The sequence below is a fragment of the Protopterus annectens genome, chromosome 5.part0 (assembly GCF_019279795.1).
Source record: "Protopterus annectens isolate FY-2018-M chromosome 5.part0, PAN1.0, whole genome shotgun sequence".
Taxonomy (NCBI): Eukaryota; Metazoa; Chordata; order Ceratodontiformes; family Protopteridae; genus Protopterus; species Protopterus annectens.
In genome coordinates this window covers 392,567,968-392,586,691 of record NC_056735.1, presented here as the reverse complement: position 1 = coordinate 392,586,691, position 18,724 = coordinate 392,567,968, and the positions used below count along the sequence as shown (strand labels likewise).

Genomic DNA, 18,724 nt, shown 5'->3' with positions numbered 1-18,724 from the left:
AGGGACTCTTCTCTGGGATGGGGGAGGCATTCTGAGGGGATAAGAGATCAAGGTATTTGGACTGTGCTTGAGGCTGATCTTCACATCAATGTCTTGGAGGTGAGGTTATTCCTCCAAACACAGTAGAACTTTCAGAACTTCCTTCCTGGGGGGCTTACTTTTGTCCATATGGATAACATGTCAGTGATATGGTATGGTATGGTATATCAGTGAGCAAGGGAGAACTAGGTTCTTCGTCTTGTGCTGCTAGCCAATTAGGGTGTTGCAATAGGTGAGGTCTTCACACTGCTTTCTCAGAGCAACTTGTGTTCCAGGATGGGCAATCTAACTGGCAAACAGGATTAGCAGATTTACTCTAATGCCTCAGGAGTAAGTAGTGATGATTTTTTTGTTGCTGGGGTGAGGCTTACTGTGACCTTTTTTGCCTCTTCAACCAATACCAACTAGAGCAGCTGCCCTGATCCCTCTATAAAGACAGACACCAAGTGATGTTTTTGTCTATCAGTGACCTGTCAGACTTCTTTATGCCTTTCTCCATTACCACAAATAACATTTTTCCAGAAAGCAGCCCAGTGCAAGGTCTCAGTAATCCCCATTCTATAGCCTCACTTAAAGAGGAATCTTGGCTACTAGATCCAAAACCAGATCTTCTGTTCCTCCTATCCAGTGAGCCTCACCTGGCCATTCTTTCCCTCAGACTGACTGTATGTTTTTTCCAGTTTCACTAATGGTCAGGGACCCATCCTACTCCTAGGGTGGTCCAGATTCTTTCAGCCTTGCAAAAAGCAACAACTTGTAAGCTGTACATCAGTAAATGGAAAGGATTCTCAATTTGGGTGCTTCAGTATGGATTAGACTCCTTCACTGCTCCAATACCCTCAGATTTACATTTTTTATCAACCCTTTGTGATTCAGGTTCCAGCAATTCCACTATTAAAGTTCATTTGGCTACCATTTCTAATTTCAGTTTTATACTAGAAGCACTGACTCATTATCCATTTGAACTTGCCTTTTCAGCTGACTTGAAGTGCCTTTCCTGGAAAACTTTACTTCTAGTAACCATTACTTCAGCTAAACAGATTTCTGAACTGCACACTCTGTCCTCCAAACCATCTTTCTTAATCTTCCAAAAGTACAGGGTCTCGAGTACCAACCTTTCTGTCATGCCTAAGTTGACTTCACAATTCACCTTAAAGCAGACTATATTCCAGTCTTTTCCCCAATATTCTAATAAAGGAGAATATCTGTTACACTCTCTAGATGTTCATAAACTATCAGAAAGGATGACCAACATTTCATCTCCAATTAATTTTCTAAGTTAGGGTAGAAATCATCCAGTTACTTGTTCGGAGAGCTGTTCAACTCTATTACATTTATATCTGGAGATCCAATGTGGTTATTTATGCTACTATGGAAAATTTGGCTAGGGTATTGGGGAACAACCCCTACGCTTTTTGATAAGTGCCATGATATCTTTTACATCCACCTGAGCTAACATCCACTCAGGTACATGGAACTTTGGTTTAATGTCTCATCTGAAGGACAACATACTCAGGAATGCAGTATCCCCTTATGCTGTACTTTAGTGTCAGCACTCCATATGCTTAGTGTGGGAAAAGAGCACACAGCCTTCAGCACCAAATGTAAGTGTGCTACCTGTTGTGCCACAGACACTGTTCTTTTTATGTTTTAGGCAGCAAATTGAGTCTGAGATATACAGAGAAGATAGCTGCATCTTTGGAACAGGGAAGGTGTTTGAGCATTTTAGAAGCAGATATAGTTGCTGGATCTACTTGGCTGTAAATTTCCACAAGTAGAAGAGGATCAATTAAGGAAAAAGAAGATCCAGTGTTATAATAAGTACAAAACTCCAATTTTGTGAATATATGACTAATAAGAACAGTCACCAGAGTAATAAAAATGTGCACCATGTGTGAGGATTGTACTGAATGTAAGAGCGAACTAATGTTGGTTAAAGTCTGTTGCTTCAAAAACAATTGTTGCCACTAGTGCTGTATATTCCAAGGGTGGTAGCCTCCCAAAACTGCTTACAATCATTGGTTACAGCTATTGGGTACCTGTCTTTGCAGGTGGCTTTGCATTTGACTGCTGAGGCTGAATGTCTGTTGGTATAAACACACACACACACACACACACACACACACACACACTCTGCATCATGTGGCTGAACATCCCAACTGTGCAGTTAAAACCCAATGGTGATGAGAAGCTGTGCTTCTTTCACTTCACTGGATCAGTCAAACCAGAAGGCATTCCACCCGAGGTGGAGGTTGGAGCTGAGCTGTCCAGTTTCTGAGGCTCCAAGGGGCAGAGACGGCTCCGACAACTTTGGAGTCAACTCCAACACCTTGGATCTGGCAGAGACTCTATGGCTCTAGGCTCTGAACTCACTGGAGCACTCAGAGAAACCCTTGGACCTGAAGATGAAAATATCCTTGGACCTGATGTAGATGGTCTTGGCAAACTCCGATCCAAAAGCTCCAAAACAGCCGGCTGGATTCGGAGAAAAAGATGGTAGTGGAGGGATAGATCGGGCCAAGGCTTCCTGACCCAAAGGGGTAGGAGAATGTAAAAATTTGTAGATTTTTGATAAAGTACAGACATTTATCTGACTTTTCACTTGAGAGGTTTGATGTCTACTTCACAAAAGAGGCAAACAAGATCTAAGGTATGTTAGGGGTTGGTGCAATGTAGATAGGGAGGATTTCAAGAGCTTTTAGGTTAGCATAAGCTATAGTAATGGCCAAGTCTGATCCGAGGATCAGATCCAAACCCAATAGTTGAGAAACGAACAAAAATTGATGACATCAGATGCCTATATTACCATTTGTCTGGGTATTATTGTTAATGGTTGATTAGTTACAACTGGAGAAAGTTACTCTGGGTTCAAAAAATGCTCACAATGTGTGTGTGGTTTGTCCTGAGTTAGGACATTTAGACTCTGATTGTTCAATACACAGGAACTTTTGTTCTTTGCATAACAGATGCAATAAGTTAGTCTTGAAAGGGTTGTTTAGGTCAGAAGTGTTGGAAAAAGTGGTTCTGGATAAAGACAAGCCTGCTAGCCCTCCTGAGAAAAAGAAGGTAGGCAATTTGGATCTCCCCACATTATGACATCCATGTCTCCTTTGCACCAATCCTTTCTCTCAGGCTACTCACAACAGTTCCTTGTTCCCTCCTAGGCAGGTGTGTCAGAAACCACAGACTTGGCTCTGAGAAGAATAAATGGTATTTTCTCCTTGGAGTATGATCTTTCCAGGCTGCTTTCTTTCCATTTTGCTTCAACTACATCCCTTTGTTTATACAGATGCCTGGGAAGCTGTACTCAGCTTGATTAGGAGCATGTCAGCCTTTGTGAGGGCTCAGTTACAGTATAATATAATTTCGGCCTCTCTGTTTCCAGGGACAGATCAGGAAGAGACTCTCACTACCTTTAATTCATTTCCTCCTCCAGGCCCTGTTTCAGTATTGGCAGTGTTGGAACCAGTACTGCAAACGTCTCCATTTATGATGAAAGATTCCCTTTCTTCAACTCTGATGCCCACATAATCAGTGGATTCCTCGACATCGATAATATTGATGCTGGGGACCAATAGAGTCGAAGGGTTTGACAGCAGTTTCTTGGTGTTGACATCAATTCTAACCTTGGTGGGACCTTCATTAAAATCAGCTGTGCCAACATTCAGCCCTTTGGCATCAAAATCTTCCAGGGTGAATTTGGCTCCAAAATCATCAGTGCCGACGGTCATCACCAGTGTTATCCTGAGATGCCAGTACAGTCAGGGGCAACAGTCCCAGGCCCAAATCTCATGGGTGACTTTTCAATGTGGAGGAAAAACAAGATAGGTTCTTTGCTCCCAATCCAGTCCTTTCCCATAATGAAGGAAAAAAAATAAGATCACTCTGTCTTGATTACTGGTGACCATGTTTTTGTGATATTTATGTCTACAGCTACCTCTCTCACTAAGACTTCTAAGTACTAAGAATCTTCTACACATAAAGTCTAGAAAATATTTAACTTCTCATTGGGCCCATTTTTTGAAACAGTTCCAGTGCGCTATGTTTGCATGTCAGTGGCTGACATTTAAGACCCATTAATAGCCTCGGAATACAATTCTTATCACATTTTCTGTATGGACTACCAACATCATATGCCATATATCACTTACTTTTCTTAGTTTAACCAGGCCTCCATCAGGTTACTTGGATCTGAAGTGCTTGAAATTCAGTTGCTTAAGCTTGACTGCATGACTGATTTGCTGAACTTTCTTTTATTGCTTGAGGTATACACCTGCAAGACATTGATGCTCATTTACCTTTAATGGCTGATGTGGTTATGCAGCCTTCCAGAGAAAGAGTAAGACAGGTTTTACACTGTCTGACAATGACCGCTTTACAATGAAAGAGTAACCTTGGAGTTAAAATAATTAAGACTGGTGGTATGGGGCTCTGTCCTCCTGCAAATAAAATGTATAAATTTGTAGCATTTACTCATATTGCTAACAAGTTTATGTATTTGTGAAATAAGTTTCTAGGAAGTCAAGGTCAAAAAATACAACAAACTGTAGCTCAGCAGTTGTAAGTTTGGACTACACAAGGAAATGTAAGGGAAGCATTTGCCTGTATCATCATCCAGGAACTGTTAATATCAAACATCACCCATGCAGACTGACAGTCCCTTGTCCTGAGGATTGGAAACAGACCAGACAAATCCATAGAGAAAACCTTACAAAGTGACTGTGTCAGATACCAGTATTGTTGTTATGGGCAGTGAACTGCTGACAGTATACACGCTTGTCAGAGGCAACTGCAGATGATACCTGCACGTATGCAAAGTCTAACAGTCTCTGCTGAAGGTAAGTAGAGCAGAACTGATTATTGCTAAATAAAAAATACCAAATGAAGTTAATGGTGACGTTAGAGACAGCTATGCAGACTTGAAGAGCAATGGGTGGGTGAGGCAAATTCTGTGGAATCCCTAAAAACACTGTTAAGTCAATAATATGATGAGAGTAGACCAGACATCTATTTTCTGGAGTACTAGCTTTAAAGCTTTAGCCAAGTATGGCTAACAGATTATGAAAAAAGAGACAGTCACCTGAATCACAGACAAAGCAAAAGTGACTCTTGATAATCATCAAATTCATGTTGACAGAAGCACTGTAATGGTTAATTACAAAAAATAAGCCTGAATGGTAGCAGCCCATGGAACACACACACACACACACACACACACACACACACACACACACACACACACACACACACACACACACACACACACACACTGATCCAAAAGGCTTCTTTTTACAAAAATACTGACAGCTTTTGGTAGCCTTGTACAACAGAAATCCTGCAGCCACAGATTTGATTTGTGGAAAAAAATATCTTCATGCTAAAAAGTCAATGGAGACCATAATCATGAGTAAAGGAGACTCTTACAACCTTAGTTCAAGTAATGCTTTTTATTTTAACTTGGGAATCTGAAAACTGAAAACTAGTGACACATTTGGTGAAGAAAAGTCGCTCACACCCAACAATGACTTGCTACATGAGAATGTTCTGCAAGTTCCAAAAGCAGTAGTATCGGGTGACCATATAAAATCAAACCATTTAATGCTGTATATTATTTTTAACATCAAACAGCAACTCCTACTTCTGGACAGCCCCATACATAATTTACTACTCAAAGTGTCTATACTTTACAGTGCTTGCCAAATATATAATAGTTTTATTTACCTGTATTTGTTAACTGAAGTAAAGCAGTGATCTGCATGGCCTATTTTCAGATTCAGCTTGGGAGCACTGTCTGGTTAAGTAACTTGTTCAGAGTCACATGGTAAGTAAACAGAGGGTGACAGAATCAAATCTTCCACTAATCCTCTATACTATTCACTAGACAAAGATATATATATATATATATATATATATATATATATATATATATATATATATATATATATATATATATATGGATCTACTTCACAATACCGAAATTTCAGAATGCCGACAACCATAGGGCCAAGAGCATACGACTGACATCTGAAATCTCGACATTGTAAGTAGACCATGAAAAAGGAAAATAAAATTTCCTTTCAACTGCTAGCAGGGGGGCTCCCCCCCCCCGTAACTTTAAAATACCAACTCCGAGATCGCACTACAGTGCAGGAATGGAAATCTTTCCATTCCGCACCATAGTGAGATGCTGGTTCCACATTGTCGGCATTCTGAATGTTGATCATATGGAGTCGGCCATATGATTGTCGGCATTCTGGACTGTCGGCAATGTCAGGTAGACCCATATATATATATATATATATATATATATATATATATATATATATATATATTTTTTTTTTTTTTTTTTTAATTTCAGAAATATTTTGCTAAATTCCTTGTGATTTGTATTCCATCTCTGCTTTACTCTCCACAACGTTGTCTTTGCTGCCTGTTTCTCTCAGAATAAAATGGTATACTTTATTCCAATTATTAAGTATATTATCAACAACAAATCCAATTCCAACCATTTCAGTTAACTTCTATTATAAAACTACTGCAACATATCTGTTGTCTAGCTTTTGTTGTTCTTAAATGGTTGACACCCTTGGAGCTGCTTTGGGGATGGTACACTACTTTGTCTCATTATTTGTCACCTCACACACATCTACTAAGTATCTCCATGTCATCAGCCAGTGAGAATAACCACATTCAGAAACACTATTGCCATGTAATATGCTGTTCCCACAGGTATAAAACTATGTAAAGTGCACCAGGTACTACGAAACAGATATGAGAATGGCTGGACCCTTAGAACGTTTTATCCTACGTTAAATGTGCTAAAACTGTAGTTAGCTATTTGTGAACATTTAAATCAGGGGCATAAATTCAAAAATCAGTAATCTCTCTTGTAAAGAAAAAAACCCAATAAAAGAAAAATGGTAATTTTTGCCCACCTATTCTGTAAATGTTTATTACCTACTACAGCAGCTACTGATACAAGATGAACAATTTATTCTCATCTTATACATTTTGGTATTCATCTAACCATCTTTATTGCCCCTTCACATTGCCTGTCAGATGCAGACCATGTGAACGTCCATTATTATTTCTGTGCCTTTTAAGTGTTCATGCCATGTAAAAAGAATTTTATCTGTTCTTTCAAGTTGTTCAATTTCCATTCCTTTCCTCCCTAACTAGTGCATCAACCCTGACGAGAATCTTTGTGACACCTGCTAAGATGTATATATCTTCAGTGCTGTTCATCCCTTATGTCATGGAGGTAGGGGTATGCAAAGCCTGACATTGGGAAGGTCATTATGGGCAAAATGTGTAAGATGGGATGTATATAAAACAATGCCAAATGACAGAAAAAAATGTAATACAAGGGTTGTGTACTGTAGTGTCAGAAGAAAAAAATTTTACTGAGTACATACATACATATACATATATATATATACATATATATATATATATATATATATATATAAATAAATTTCAAACTATTAAATACAGCATATTACAACAAATTACAGTGAAGAAATACAGTGACACAGATATAAACTGTATGTGAATCAGTAGAAAGTTCTGAATCCAAGTTTAATAATCTCTCACCCAAAGGAAAAAGAAACTGAGGCACTTCAGGTTGATAAATGCTGGATACGGTACCCAGATACATTAACATCACTACTGGGTGATGCTTGGTTCCAAGGTCCTCTGAAGCACAACTGGTTCTCAAGCACGCTTTTAATTGAAGACTGTGCAGCACTACTGTAGTGAAGTTAATAAAATCAACAAAAACAGTACTACAGTAATGCATCACTTCCTAACTTATTCCTGAAGTACAACCCTGCACGTTTTGCTCGGTCTTTTTAATAGTGACCGATTTCTTTAATCGAAAAGCATCAAACATGCAAGCAGCACGTATATAAGGTTAATTTTAACCCTTTGCCCTATCATTATGAAAATTCATGTTTTAACACTGATCTGAGCTCAGAATATTTGCACGCTAAGGAAAATATTGCACTTTATGTTTTCAAGCACCCCCTCATCTTCAACCAAAACATCTTTATAAACTTTTTTTTAAATTGTCGGTCACACTTCCAAACTTCATGCACACATTTAAAAAATATTAGATCCTCAAAAAAAAGTACCTAAAACTGTACTAATACTCTGTAAGTAAAATATAATAGCTGTCTTGTACAAAGTCTTTAATGCCTAAGTGCTTGAAACTTTAGAACACTTGCTACTCTTCATCTTCATTGTCATTATCATTTTCTTGTCCAGAACCTTCTGATCTGTCACCCTCTGATCGATCTAAAAAAACAACATAGGCACATTATTCACTGCTGTCGTAAGACAATAAAAAGCAGATAACTGACACATTCATATGTGGTCTAGGCTAGCAGATGCATTTTGATTCTAGTTATAAAAAGAAAAAAAAAATGACAACTTGCTGCTCCATTTTAAGTGCTGAACCCAGAAAATGCATGACACTATAAAACAATTAACATTATTACAATGCACAGACATAAAGGCATGTACTCTTTCTGTGATGCCGTGAGCACCAACTGCTACTATAAAATGAATTCAAATTCAAGGACTGCTACTAGATAACACTCTAATGAAATAATTTATAATAAACTGCCAATGATATCTCTCTACAAAATTATGAAACATTTACTGCAGTGCCTTCCCTGATAAGAACTTCAAACTAGCAGAGCTGGCACATTCAAATGTAAGAAAAACGTTATCCAAGTGAAAAAAAAGCAAGCCTTGAGGTGATGAAATGGTTCCCCTGAATGTTTTTAAATACAGGGTAGACTTCAGTAGCAGCATAACAGCTGTGTTGGAGGAAATGGCGGGGGGGGGGGTCTCAAAGCAGAGAAGAAGAAATGGCTGACAGGTGAACTTTAACGGAAGTATAATATAGTCTTAGATTACACAGGTCTGACACTTAACACTGTCCATCCACTGAAGTGGATAATGAAGCTTCGACAACCTCCTGATTACCACATCAGATAGAAAATCTTTATAGTTTGGCAAAATATGAATTCCTCATATTAAGTCTTCTGAAGACTTGCAATACGTGAACTAACTCTGGAGAAAACATGTATTCAAGTGGTATTAGCTTGAAACCATTCATGCAGTACAGATGAGGTACCTGAGGTTTTGATGGATCATAGACCCTCTCCTGCTGAGTTACTAGGGTGCAGTGATACAGATAATGGCCATTGCTTGGACATTTAAACTACCTAAAACAAGAAAACTTGCCTTGGCCAGTATGGGGCTATCAGTACATACTTTACCTTGTACTTTCTTGTCATTAGGAAGACTGTTCTGATGAGGTGGATAGGATAAAACTAATAAAGAAGTCACTGGTTTTAACACATGGAAAAGGCAATGAAAGCTGAAACCCCTTTGTAGTCAAGATAGAAACAAAATTTTTGTAGCTGATGAATACACTTCTGAAATATGGCATGCATGAGTGGGCTAGGATAAAAGTAATAAAGAAGTCCCTAGCAGGAACACATGGAGAAGGCAATGAAACAGGAAACCCCTTTGTAGGGAAGCTAGAAACAAAATTTCTGTAGCTGACGAACATACTTTTCAAATGCCCTGATTTTTGCAGAATGTACAGATTTTTGCCTAGTATTTTTGGTCTGTTCCTAATAAAATTTGTGGTTTTCTTGCAAATCATTGAGGTTTGAAGTCACTAAATAATGACAGACATTTCAGTTTCAGACTTCAACCCCTTCAGAAAATGCATGCTCGTTGTTCTAACAATTTTCTAATTTTATAAGAAAAATATGTAAAATCTGTCCCCAATTTTGGCCTTTGTCCACCACTATTTTTGGCTTTTTCCAGAATGCTTGTGTTAAGAGGGTGAAAGGTATGCTGATGACTTTCCTGGAAAGCAAACAATTCCATCTGAGGTCTCACTTTTTTCCCTATGAGTACTAAGGAGAGGTTGTTGTCCAGTTTTCAGTCATGCACATTGCCCAAGGATCTGCTTCAGTGATTTACTGCTGCATTCTGTGAGCTAGAAATATAGGCTGCTTAAGAATGGCAATCAATTTTTATGGCTATATCTCAGACCAACATGGCCAGCCAGTGGATACTACATTTGAAAAATATCTTGAAACTCTGGAGGATACAGATGACTGCCAACATTTCTTTCACATTTATGTGTTTATTCCTGACCCTGTAACATGCTCTGTACCTTTATATTCCACGTATATGTCTCACACACACACACACACACACACACACACACACACACACACACACACACACACACACACACACACACACACACACACACACACACACAGAGGCATTTGTCATCAAAGCCTGGATAGGATCTTGGAGTGAAAAATGGTAGGCCTGAATGAGAGGAATTCTGCTGTCCCAGTGGTTGGCTGTGCTTTCCTATAAATTCTCATGGTATTATTAGACTTTTCTTCTCATTGAAAGCTTGAATGGGGGATCATGAGGACAAATTCTGACATGTAACCTAAAGCCTACAGAAACATTCTGGCAATTAAGTACATCCTCTGTGCCATCTGGTAGAAGAACAAGGTCAAAAGTAGCTTTATCCTAATTATATGAAGGTGTGTATAAAGCAGAGAAATATGGAAATCAAGAAAAGTTATAAATGAAAATGTTTATGGAAGAATTAAATAAGCCAAGGTTAGAGGTAGATGAGGCGGGTCTATATTATATTAGCGAAAATCCTTTTAAGCGAATGCAAAAACACTGACACGTATTGCGTGAACCGCTAATATGCTGAACGCACTAAACCGCAAAATTCAAAAAGTTGAATCCCCATAGTCGGCCAACTCTACCTCTCACTACATACTGCCTACCCAAACAAAATAAATAAACCACATACATACACTAACCAAAACCCTACTTCTAACCTTAAAGTAAAGTACCAAAACCCTACTTCTAACCTTACACTCAACCTTGCATACATTACTATCTATGCACTTACCTTAACCCACACCCTAACCCTAAGGTCCGTAACTATCGCACACTTAGCCTACAGAAATATACCAAAACAAAATAAATAAGCCACACACATACATTTAACAAAACCCTAATTCTAACCCTTCACTAAACCTTACATACATTACCTATCTATGCACTTACCGTAACCCGCACCCTAACCCTAAGGTCTGTAACTATTGCACACTTACCTTACGGAGCTATACCGCAGATGGGCAAACCATGACACTTTGACATTTCGAATTTCACGGTTTTGGACATTCGGCATTTCCGTGGTTCGCACAATACATGTTGCTCTTTTCGTATTCACGTAAAAGGACTTTTGAGCATCTAAATGGAACACAGATGAGGCTCAGTTACTAACAGAATAGGAGGTGATGGGATAAAAATGGTGATGTATAACCAATCCAGAGGAAAGTCCCCAGAAGTAGATGGTACTCCTGTGGAAATCTGGAAGCTAGGAGGGTAAAACTGATAAAGATCTGAAAAGTTTTGTTTAATAGGATCTTAAGTGGAGGAGAAGCACCAACATTCTGGAAGAAAGTGGTGGTGGCTGTATTACCTACAAAGAGTAAAGACCCATCAGATCCAGCTTCATACAGGCCCATTTCAATCCTAAACCATGATTATAAAGTGTTTATGTATGTAATGGCTAAAAGGATTGTAAATGTGATGTCAAAATTGATAGATGTGGATCAGTGTGGTTTTGTGGAGGGGAAGCAAACATTTGAGACCTTTAGCAGCGCACTGATGATGCAGAGGCATGCATAATGTCAGAAACTACAACTACTGTTGGTGGGTCTTGATGGAGAGAAAGCATTTGAAAGAGTAAACTGGGAGTTTATGAGCAGAGCAATGGAAGCATCTACATTCTCTGATAAAATTATAAGGTTGATTAGGAGGATATATGAGGGGTGGGAGGTGAATATTTAAGTGGGTGGGTTTCTCTCTGATAATTTCTGCTTGAGCAGAGGAACCAGGCTGGGGTGTCCTCTTTCCCCTTTGTTATTACATTACATTTAGAAACACTGACAAAGAAATCAAAAGACTAAGAAATTCAAGAATATAATTGATGTGGTAGTCAAGAAAAGCTGGCTCTATCTGCAGATGATATTTTATACCTAATTAAACCAGAAAAGGACATTTTGGTGTTGTGAAACATTTTGAGACAGTTTCAAATCGTTTCAGGATACAAAATTAATGAAGCTAAAATAAAGGCAATGTAAATTAGGTGCCCACACTTGAATTGGTTCAGCAATATCCATAATTTAGGGACATGACAAAACGAATTACTTAGGAGTATGGATTAAAAAGGATTCTGGTGTGGCAGCTAAGGATATGTGGGAAGAGACTAAACAAAAGATATACAAAAACTGAGAAATTGGAAGCTCTGTTATATGGATATTAATAGCAAGATACAAGCAGTTAAAATGTTTTTAGTCCCTTTAGTTTTATACACAGGTCAGACATATTTTTATCAACCACAGCAGAAGTTGTGGATAGCAATTAATAAAGAGCTGAAGGATTTTATCTAGGAGGGGAAGACGGCAAGAGTCAAGTTGGACAAGCTGATTGCTCCAACAGAACAAGGTGGTCTGGGATTACCCGATTTGAAGGGACATTTCAGAGTTGCAAAAAGAAAAGTCTGTGATATCCCTCGAAGTCTCAGAAAACCCAGTATGCAACCTATACTGGGTCAAAAACAAACCAAGGAGAAACTTCGCAGTGTGGAGGGTGTGAAGTTCACTCCATGAAATACGTTATGCACCTAGTTTACTAATAAAAAAATAGAACTTTAAAATGCATACTACAAAATAATAAAATAGTAGACAGTCCTCAATTGATTTAAAAATAGAATATTCTTTATTGAAACGCACAAACAAGTGATCCTGAGTATAATGAAAAGAATTAAAGACATTCATTATTTATATACAATCAGGTTATTTGGAGCAAGGGAGTGATTAGAAAGGGTGGTTCTATTAAGAGCAATAAAAGCATTAAACTCATTTCCTTTAACCAAGTCCCCCTTCCCCATTAACACCATAGTGTAAACTGAGACTGTGCTACCTTAGAACTGAAACTAAAAAGCTAGAAACAAATTAAAATATATAACATAAGTAAGAACAGCTTATTAAGGCTAACTTACTAATCCAAACTTTATTAATTACGAAACCTAATCACTAACAAAATGACTAATTAGCTAACAAAAAGATCTACAATTAGACATCAGAATAAATATTAGTAACTTATAAAATGAAAAACTTTTAACAACGATCGCTTTCTTACAAAATAAATACTTCATCAGGTTTGTGTGTAAAAAACATATCTTAATATTAATGAACATGTGTATAAATCTACAACTGAACATCTAAGTAGGCTGAAAACCATAACCATAAAGGTGGAAATGGCATATAACTAAGAAAGCACTTAGTTTAAATGAGTAAAATATCAGAAATCAGCACCAATGGCAGTTATTTTCATTGTACAATATTTATGTTTAATATTTATAACAATATTAGCATGTATAATATTAGTGTGTATTGTCAGCATTAATCAGTCCCATATCAGACTTTTAATAGTCTTTTAAACAGTGGGGCAATTTTCTGAGTTCTAATATGCTTTTTATGGAGCAAAAATAATAAAGTCCCAGTTTTCTAAAAGAGTTCAGTTTCAGCTGCCACAGTAGTTCACGTTTTTCTAAAAGATTATGGATGTCTCCTTCCAGTTCTAAAAGGTCCACAAAATCAATAATTTGAAATTTAAAGCCAGTGTGTCTTTTGTAAAGCTGCATGTGCTAAACCAGTTCATTATTCTTGCACTTAGTTTTAATTTCAGAAAGATGTCCAGAAAGTCTTCTTTTAAGTCTGCTGAGCATTTTCCCCACATAAAATGCTTCACAGTCATTGCAGCTTGCCCTGTAAACCATCTGCATTGAGTTACAGTCACCTCCTGTGCTGGTTTTAATCAGTTTCTTTAAATAAGGGCAGGAAAAACATGTCTCTCTCCTGTATGTGCTACCAAAAAACACAGTTGGCTCCCCACTTACTGGTGCATGTATCCAATGTCTGGGCTTACCTTCAACCCAACTCCTGTTGTTTCTGGCTTTACTATACACAAAGGAAGGAGCTTCTCCAAGGATGCCCATTAGATATGAGCTTTCAGTAATTATGGCCCAGTTCTCTCTAATAACATTAACGATGCTGTGACAGTCAACAGTAAAAGTAAATCTGCAATTGTCTTTAGATTTGTTGTCCACAGATTTCCTTAAAACTCTCCTACAAGGACTAAGTGCTGGTGAATTTGTACTTTTTAGTTCAATTATAGGTTCCAGAATGCTGCTTAACATATTGCATTTGGATCCCCTTACCAAAAAAACATTTTCAAGATAATTTAGGATCTTAAGGAAGGGTTCTAATTTCGTGATGATCCTGGCCAACCTGTAGCGCTGGGACTTAACAACGTTATATTTTGTCCTGGTGGGATGGAGACTCTTATTAAGTAGCAGGAGGTTTACTCTGTTGGGTTTTCTGTAAAGATCTGTGTCCATTTTACCTCTGTCCATGTCTTTACTAATCTGCATATCTATGAAGACTGCTGAGGTGAGGCTGTGGAAAGAGGTGAAATGCTGGAAGCTGGTGGCTTGATTCAGGTAGTTAATAAAATCTTCTAATTTAGCACTGTCTTCTTTCCCTACAATAAAGATGTCATCAATAAAGTGCAGATACACTGTGATATGTGGCATGTATTCTCTGTTGTTAAAAACATTATCCTCCTCCCACTTGCCTACGGCTATGTTGGTTAGGCTAGGGGCCATAGCTGCCCCCATGGCTATACCAGTCTTTTGTTTACAGTAATTTTCATTAAACGTAAATAAACTATAGCTAAGCACCATATCTAAAGGTTTACCTGTTCTTTCACATTGTGCTGATGTGCTCCTGTTTTTCCCTGTACAAATCAATCACTGTTTCAATACAATAATTATGTGGAAGTACAGTATATAATGATGCAACATCTATTGTTAATAAAATGCTATCAGCATCAATTGTAATGTTTTTTATTTTCCTTAAAAAAATAGTCTTTTATGTGTGAAATGTTCTCAGCCAGAGGTTGTAACAAAAAATCCAGGTAGATGGCACCAGCTTCAGTCATGGACCCCCTGCTTGCAACCACTGGCCTGTAAGGAGGGTTTTCTCTGTTTTTATGTGGCTTAGGGATTCTAAAGAATTTAGGCAAATGGGGGGAAAGTTATAGCTACTGCTATCAGTAGCAACAATACCCCTCCCTTGTCAGCCTTCATAACCTGTCAAAACTTATCTCTGCCTAGCTCTAACAATGCTTTTTTCTCACCTTTGTTAAGGTTGTAGAACTTTCTCCGTGTTAGTTTTTGCAGTACTTTCCTGATGTCCATTTCACATTTAACCTCAAAGGCTGCTAAAGTTTGGTGTAAGGGAGGGCAGTAATTACTGCGTTACTGGGTCTTTTTATTGTTTCTTCAATATTTTTTTTTTCTCAGTGGTATCAGATTTGCTATGGTACAGAACTTTCAGATTCAATTTTCTGACATAGGATTTTAAATCAACCAGTACCTGTGTTGTGTTGGATCTGCAGTGGGGGAACACATGTCAATCCCTTTAAAAGCACACTAATCTTAATGTCAATAAGTTCTTTTTTGTAGTGATTCCATACAAGAGGGTAAGTTAATAATGTGGCTGGTTCTCCGTCTGGTTCTGGGTCCTGTGGTGTAGTTGGCTCCCCCGAGTATTTCATTTCCCTCACTCCTGTCCATTGCTTGGTTCTCCACTCTCTTCCATTTGCTAAGATAGAGTTTCCTGGTAGATAGTTTATGAGAAGCCAGAAGAATTTTTTGTACTGGGGAAGCTATGTTACTCTGCCTGGCAACTAATGGAATTGAAAGAACCAAGTTGTCAGCTTGAGATTGTGAAGGCTGATGTGCACCAGTTCCTGTGGATGAGACAGCAAGTCTGGAACTGGGTCCAGAATCTATGGATGGTGTATCAGGTGAGGTCAAAGAAAGGGTAACCAGACTTGTTGAGGCCAAAAGGGTGCGATGAGAATCAAACTTTGGGCTTTCTTCAAGAAAAGAGGAATGATGGGAAAGGCATAGAGAAGACCTGAGTGCCAAGAGAGAAGGGGACAGTCTCTCGGGGACTCCCCTCGAAAAGAGATTAGGGCAAAATAGCTAGCTGATGCATTTGTTGTTCATTGGAGAAGCAAACAGGTCAAAGCAAGGCTGGCCCCATCAAACAAAAATTTCCATCACTACCTTTGGATTAAGAGACCACTTGTGAGGCAGGAGAATGCATCTACTCGGTTTGTCCGCTATCATGTTGGAGCTCCTCGGGGTATGCGTTGCAGCTAGAAAGTGGTTGGAAGATATCGCCCATTGCCATATTCTGAAAGTTTCCTGGCACAGGGGGTAAGATCTGGTTCCACCCTGTTTGTTGATGTACCAAATGACTGACCTGTTGTCTGACTGAATTGCAACAGTCTCCGGAGGGAGGGCAGATTGAAAGGCTTGCAAAGCTAAGTGCACTGCCCTCAATTCTAGGACGCTGATGTGCAAATTGGCCTCTTGCGGAGACCAAGTGCTTTGCACTATTCTTCTCAGATAATGCCCCCCCACACCTGATCTGGGAGGTGTCTGTGGTCACTATGGCCTTGGGCTGAGAGGCAATAAAGGATGGCCCAAAAGAATTTCCTCTGACTCCATCCACCAGGATAGATCCTTCTTGCAGCAACTTATTATTAAAATGGGATATGTCATCAGATGTGTTAGGCTGGACCATTGTGCAGCTAAAAGCCACTGAGGTAGCCTCATGTGAAATCTTAAACCAAATAAAGATACAAACTGTTAAAACAAAAACAAAAACGAACTGGCAGTACTGACAGAACAAGACCAAAGGTTCAACGATTTATTGTTAAGCGCTTTTTGTTTGCTTAGTAAGCAAACTTCCTCAGACAAACACCTGTTTGTCATGTGAAATCTTGCCAGAAGTACTAAGGTAATGCTTGCTGCCACAGACTTTAAAGCTTGGAGGACAAGAACAGCGGGGATTTTGTCTTTGGATATGATAAATTGTACTTGAGACCTTATCTTTTGTAGTCTGTGAAGAGGAAGAGAAGCTACACAAGAAACTGTATTGAAGCGAGCTCCTGTAAACTCTAGGTCTTGTGTTGGAGTCAGCTGGGATTTTTCTCTCTTGACTGTGATGCTCAAAGAGTTGAAAAGGTGCAAGATGGAATTTATGGCTTGAATCAGTAGATGCCTGGTGGGGGCAATGAGGAAACCCCTCAAATTTGTATAGTCTTAAGTGAGCTGTGTCTACTGCCATCCATTTGGTGAACACCTTGGGGGCTGTGTTGAAACCAAAGGGCAGGACTCTGAACTGGAAATGACTGGCTCCTAGCCGAAAGTACAGAAACTTTCTGGAGCATTTGTCCATTTTTATATGGTAATACATGAATTGAAAGTTTATAGAGCACATTCAATCATTTTCCTCTAGAAAGGGAAGTACAGATTGAACCGTGACCATCTGGAATTTTGTTTGTTGAACGAACTTGTTCAGAAGACTGAGGTTCAATATTGGTCTCCAGTCCCGTCTTTTTTGGCACTAAAAAGAACCTTGAGTGAAATCTGGATCCTCTCTGGTCTGGTGGGACTTCTTGGATGACCCTTTTTTCTAGCAGCTTTTGAGTCTTCAAGGCTGCTTGGTCCCTCTGATTGGGTGGTACATCGGGGACTCTTCTTTGTGATCATGGAAAAAGAATAAAGGGGATATGATAACCTCTGGTAATTATTTTCTGCACCCAAGTATCAGAAGTTATTTGTCGCCAGGGTGTCGGGTGCAGCGAAAGTCTTCCCCCTGACTGCTTCCAGAGGTAAGCAATTAGGCCTCCTTTCAGCAGCACTGGTAAGGTTGTCCAGAGAAGGAGTCTCTGGAGCCCTGATTTTGCGGGCCACCTCTGCCATGGGATTGGCGTCTTCCATTAGATTTCCCTCCTCTGCCTCGCTAGGCACTACCATCATGTGTGCCCTGAAAAGGCCCTTGGGACTTCTTGAACCACATTTTTCCACTCCTCCAAATCCTGGAGTAGGATCGCTGAGGAGTAGAAAAATGAATGACCACAGTAGAAAGGGTCTTTCCATCTTTTTTGCACCTGGCTAGTGTGCCTTTGACTTTGGGGCCAAACAAGGAGGACCCATCAAAATGAGCACTGATGAAGGAAGACTTGAAAGGGTCATGAACTCACACAAATGCATCCAGGTGTGATGCCTTATGGCAACACCTGAACCAAATGCTCTGGTCATCTTCTTCGCTGCATGGGTGATGAGCCTCATGGACGAGTTTGATATAGACTGCAGGGGGCCAGCTGAGAGGCAACTTTATCCCACACCTCATCAGACACAACTCTAGCAAGGGTATCCGATAACTCCTTAATCAGATCCCTCTAGAGTCTAGTAAAGTGTGCCATGAAATTCAAGGACCTTAAGGCAAAGTTGATGAAGCACAGACCCGCTTTCCAAATCTGTCCAGTGTCCTAGACTCTCGGTTAGTGGGGCTTGTCATCGGCAAGTTCCTTCTTGGTGGTCACCACCACCACCATGGCATCTACTGATAAACCCTTTGCCCAATATTGATGATCTTCAGGGGCTGATAAGATTTTGTCTTGTCTC

At 39.2% G+C, this 18,724-nt stretch overlaps 1 protein-coding gene across 3 annotated transcripts in view; it reads right to left on the bottom strand.

Moving 5' to 3' along the window:
- Nucleotides 1-5,471: 5,471 nt before the first annotated feature.
- Nucleotides 5,472-18,724, bottom strand: part of DCAF6 (DDB1 and CUL4 associated factor 6) — a 2,031,218-nt gene continuing 2,017,965 nt past the window's right edge. For 2 of the 3 annotated variants that reach the window (XM_044072358.1, XM_044072360.1), the window contains 2 exons: nucleotides 11,220-11,358; nucleotides 5,472-8,334 (listed from right to left, as the gene is read on the bottom strand). In XM_044072358.1, the coding sequence (XP_043928293.1) occupies nucleotides 8,319-8,334; nucleotides 11,220-11,358 (155 nt within the window). In that variant the 3' untranslated portion in view covers nucleotides 5,472-8,318. The remainder of the gene's footprint in view (nucleotides 8,335-11,219; nucleotides 11,359-18,724) is intronic. The other variant, XM_044072359.1, reaches the window with a different exon arrangement.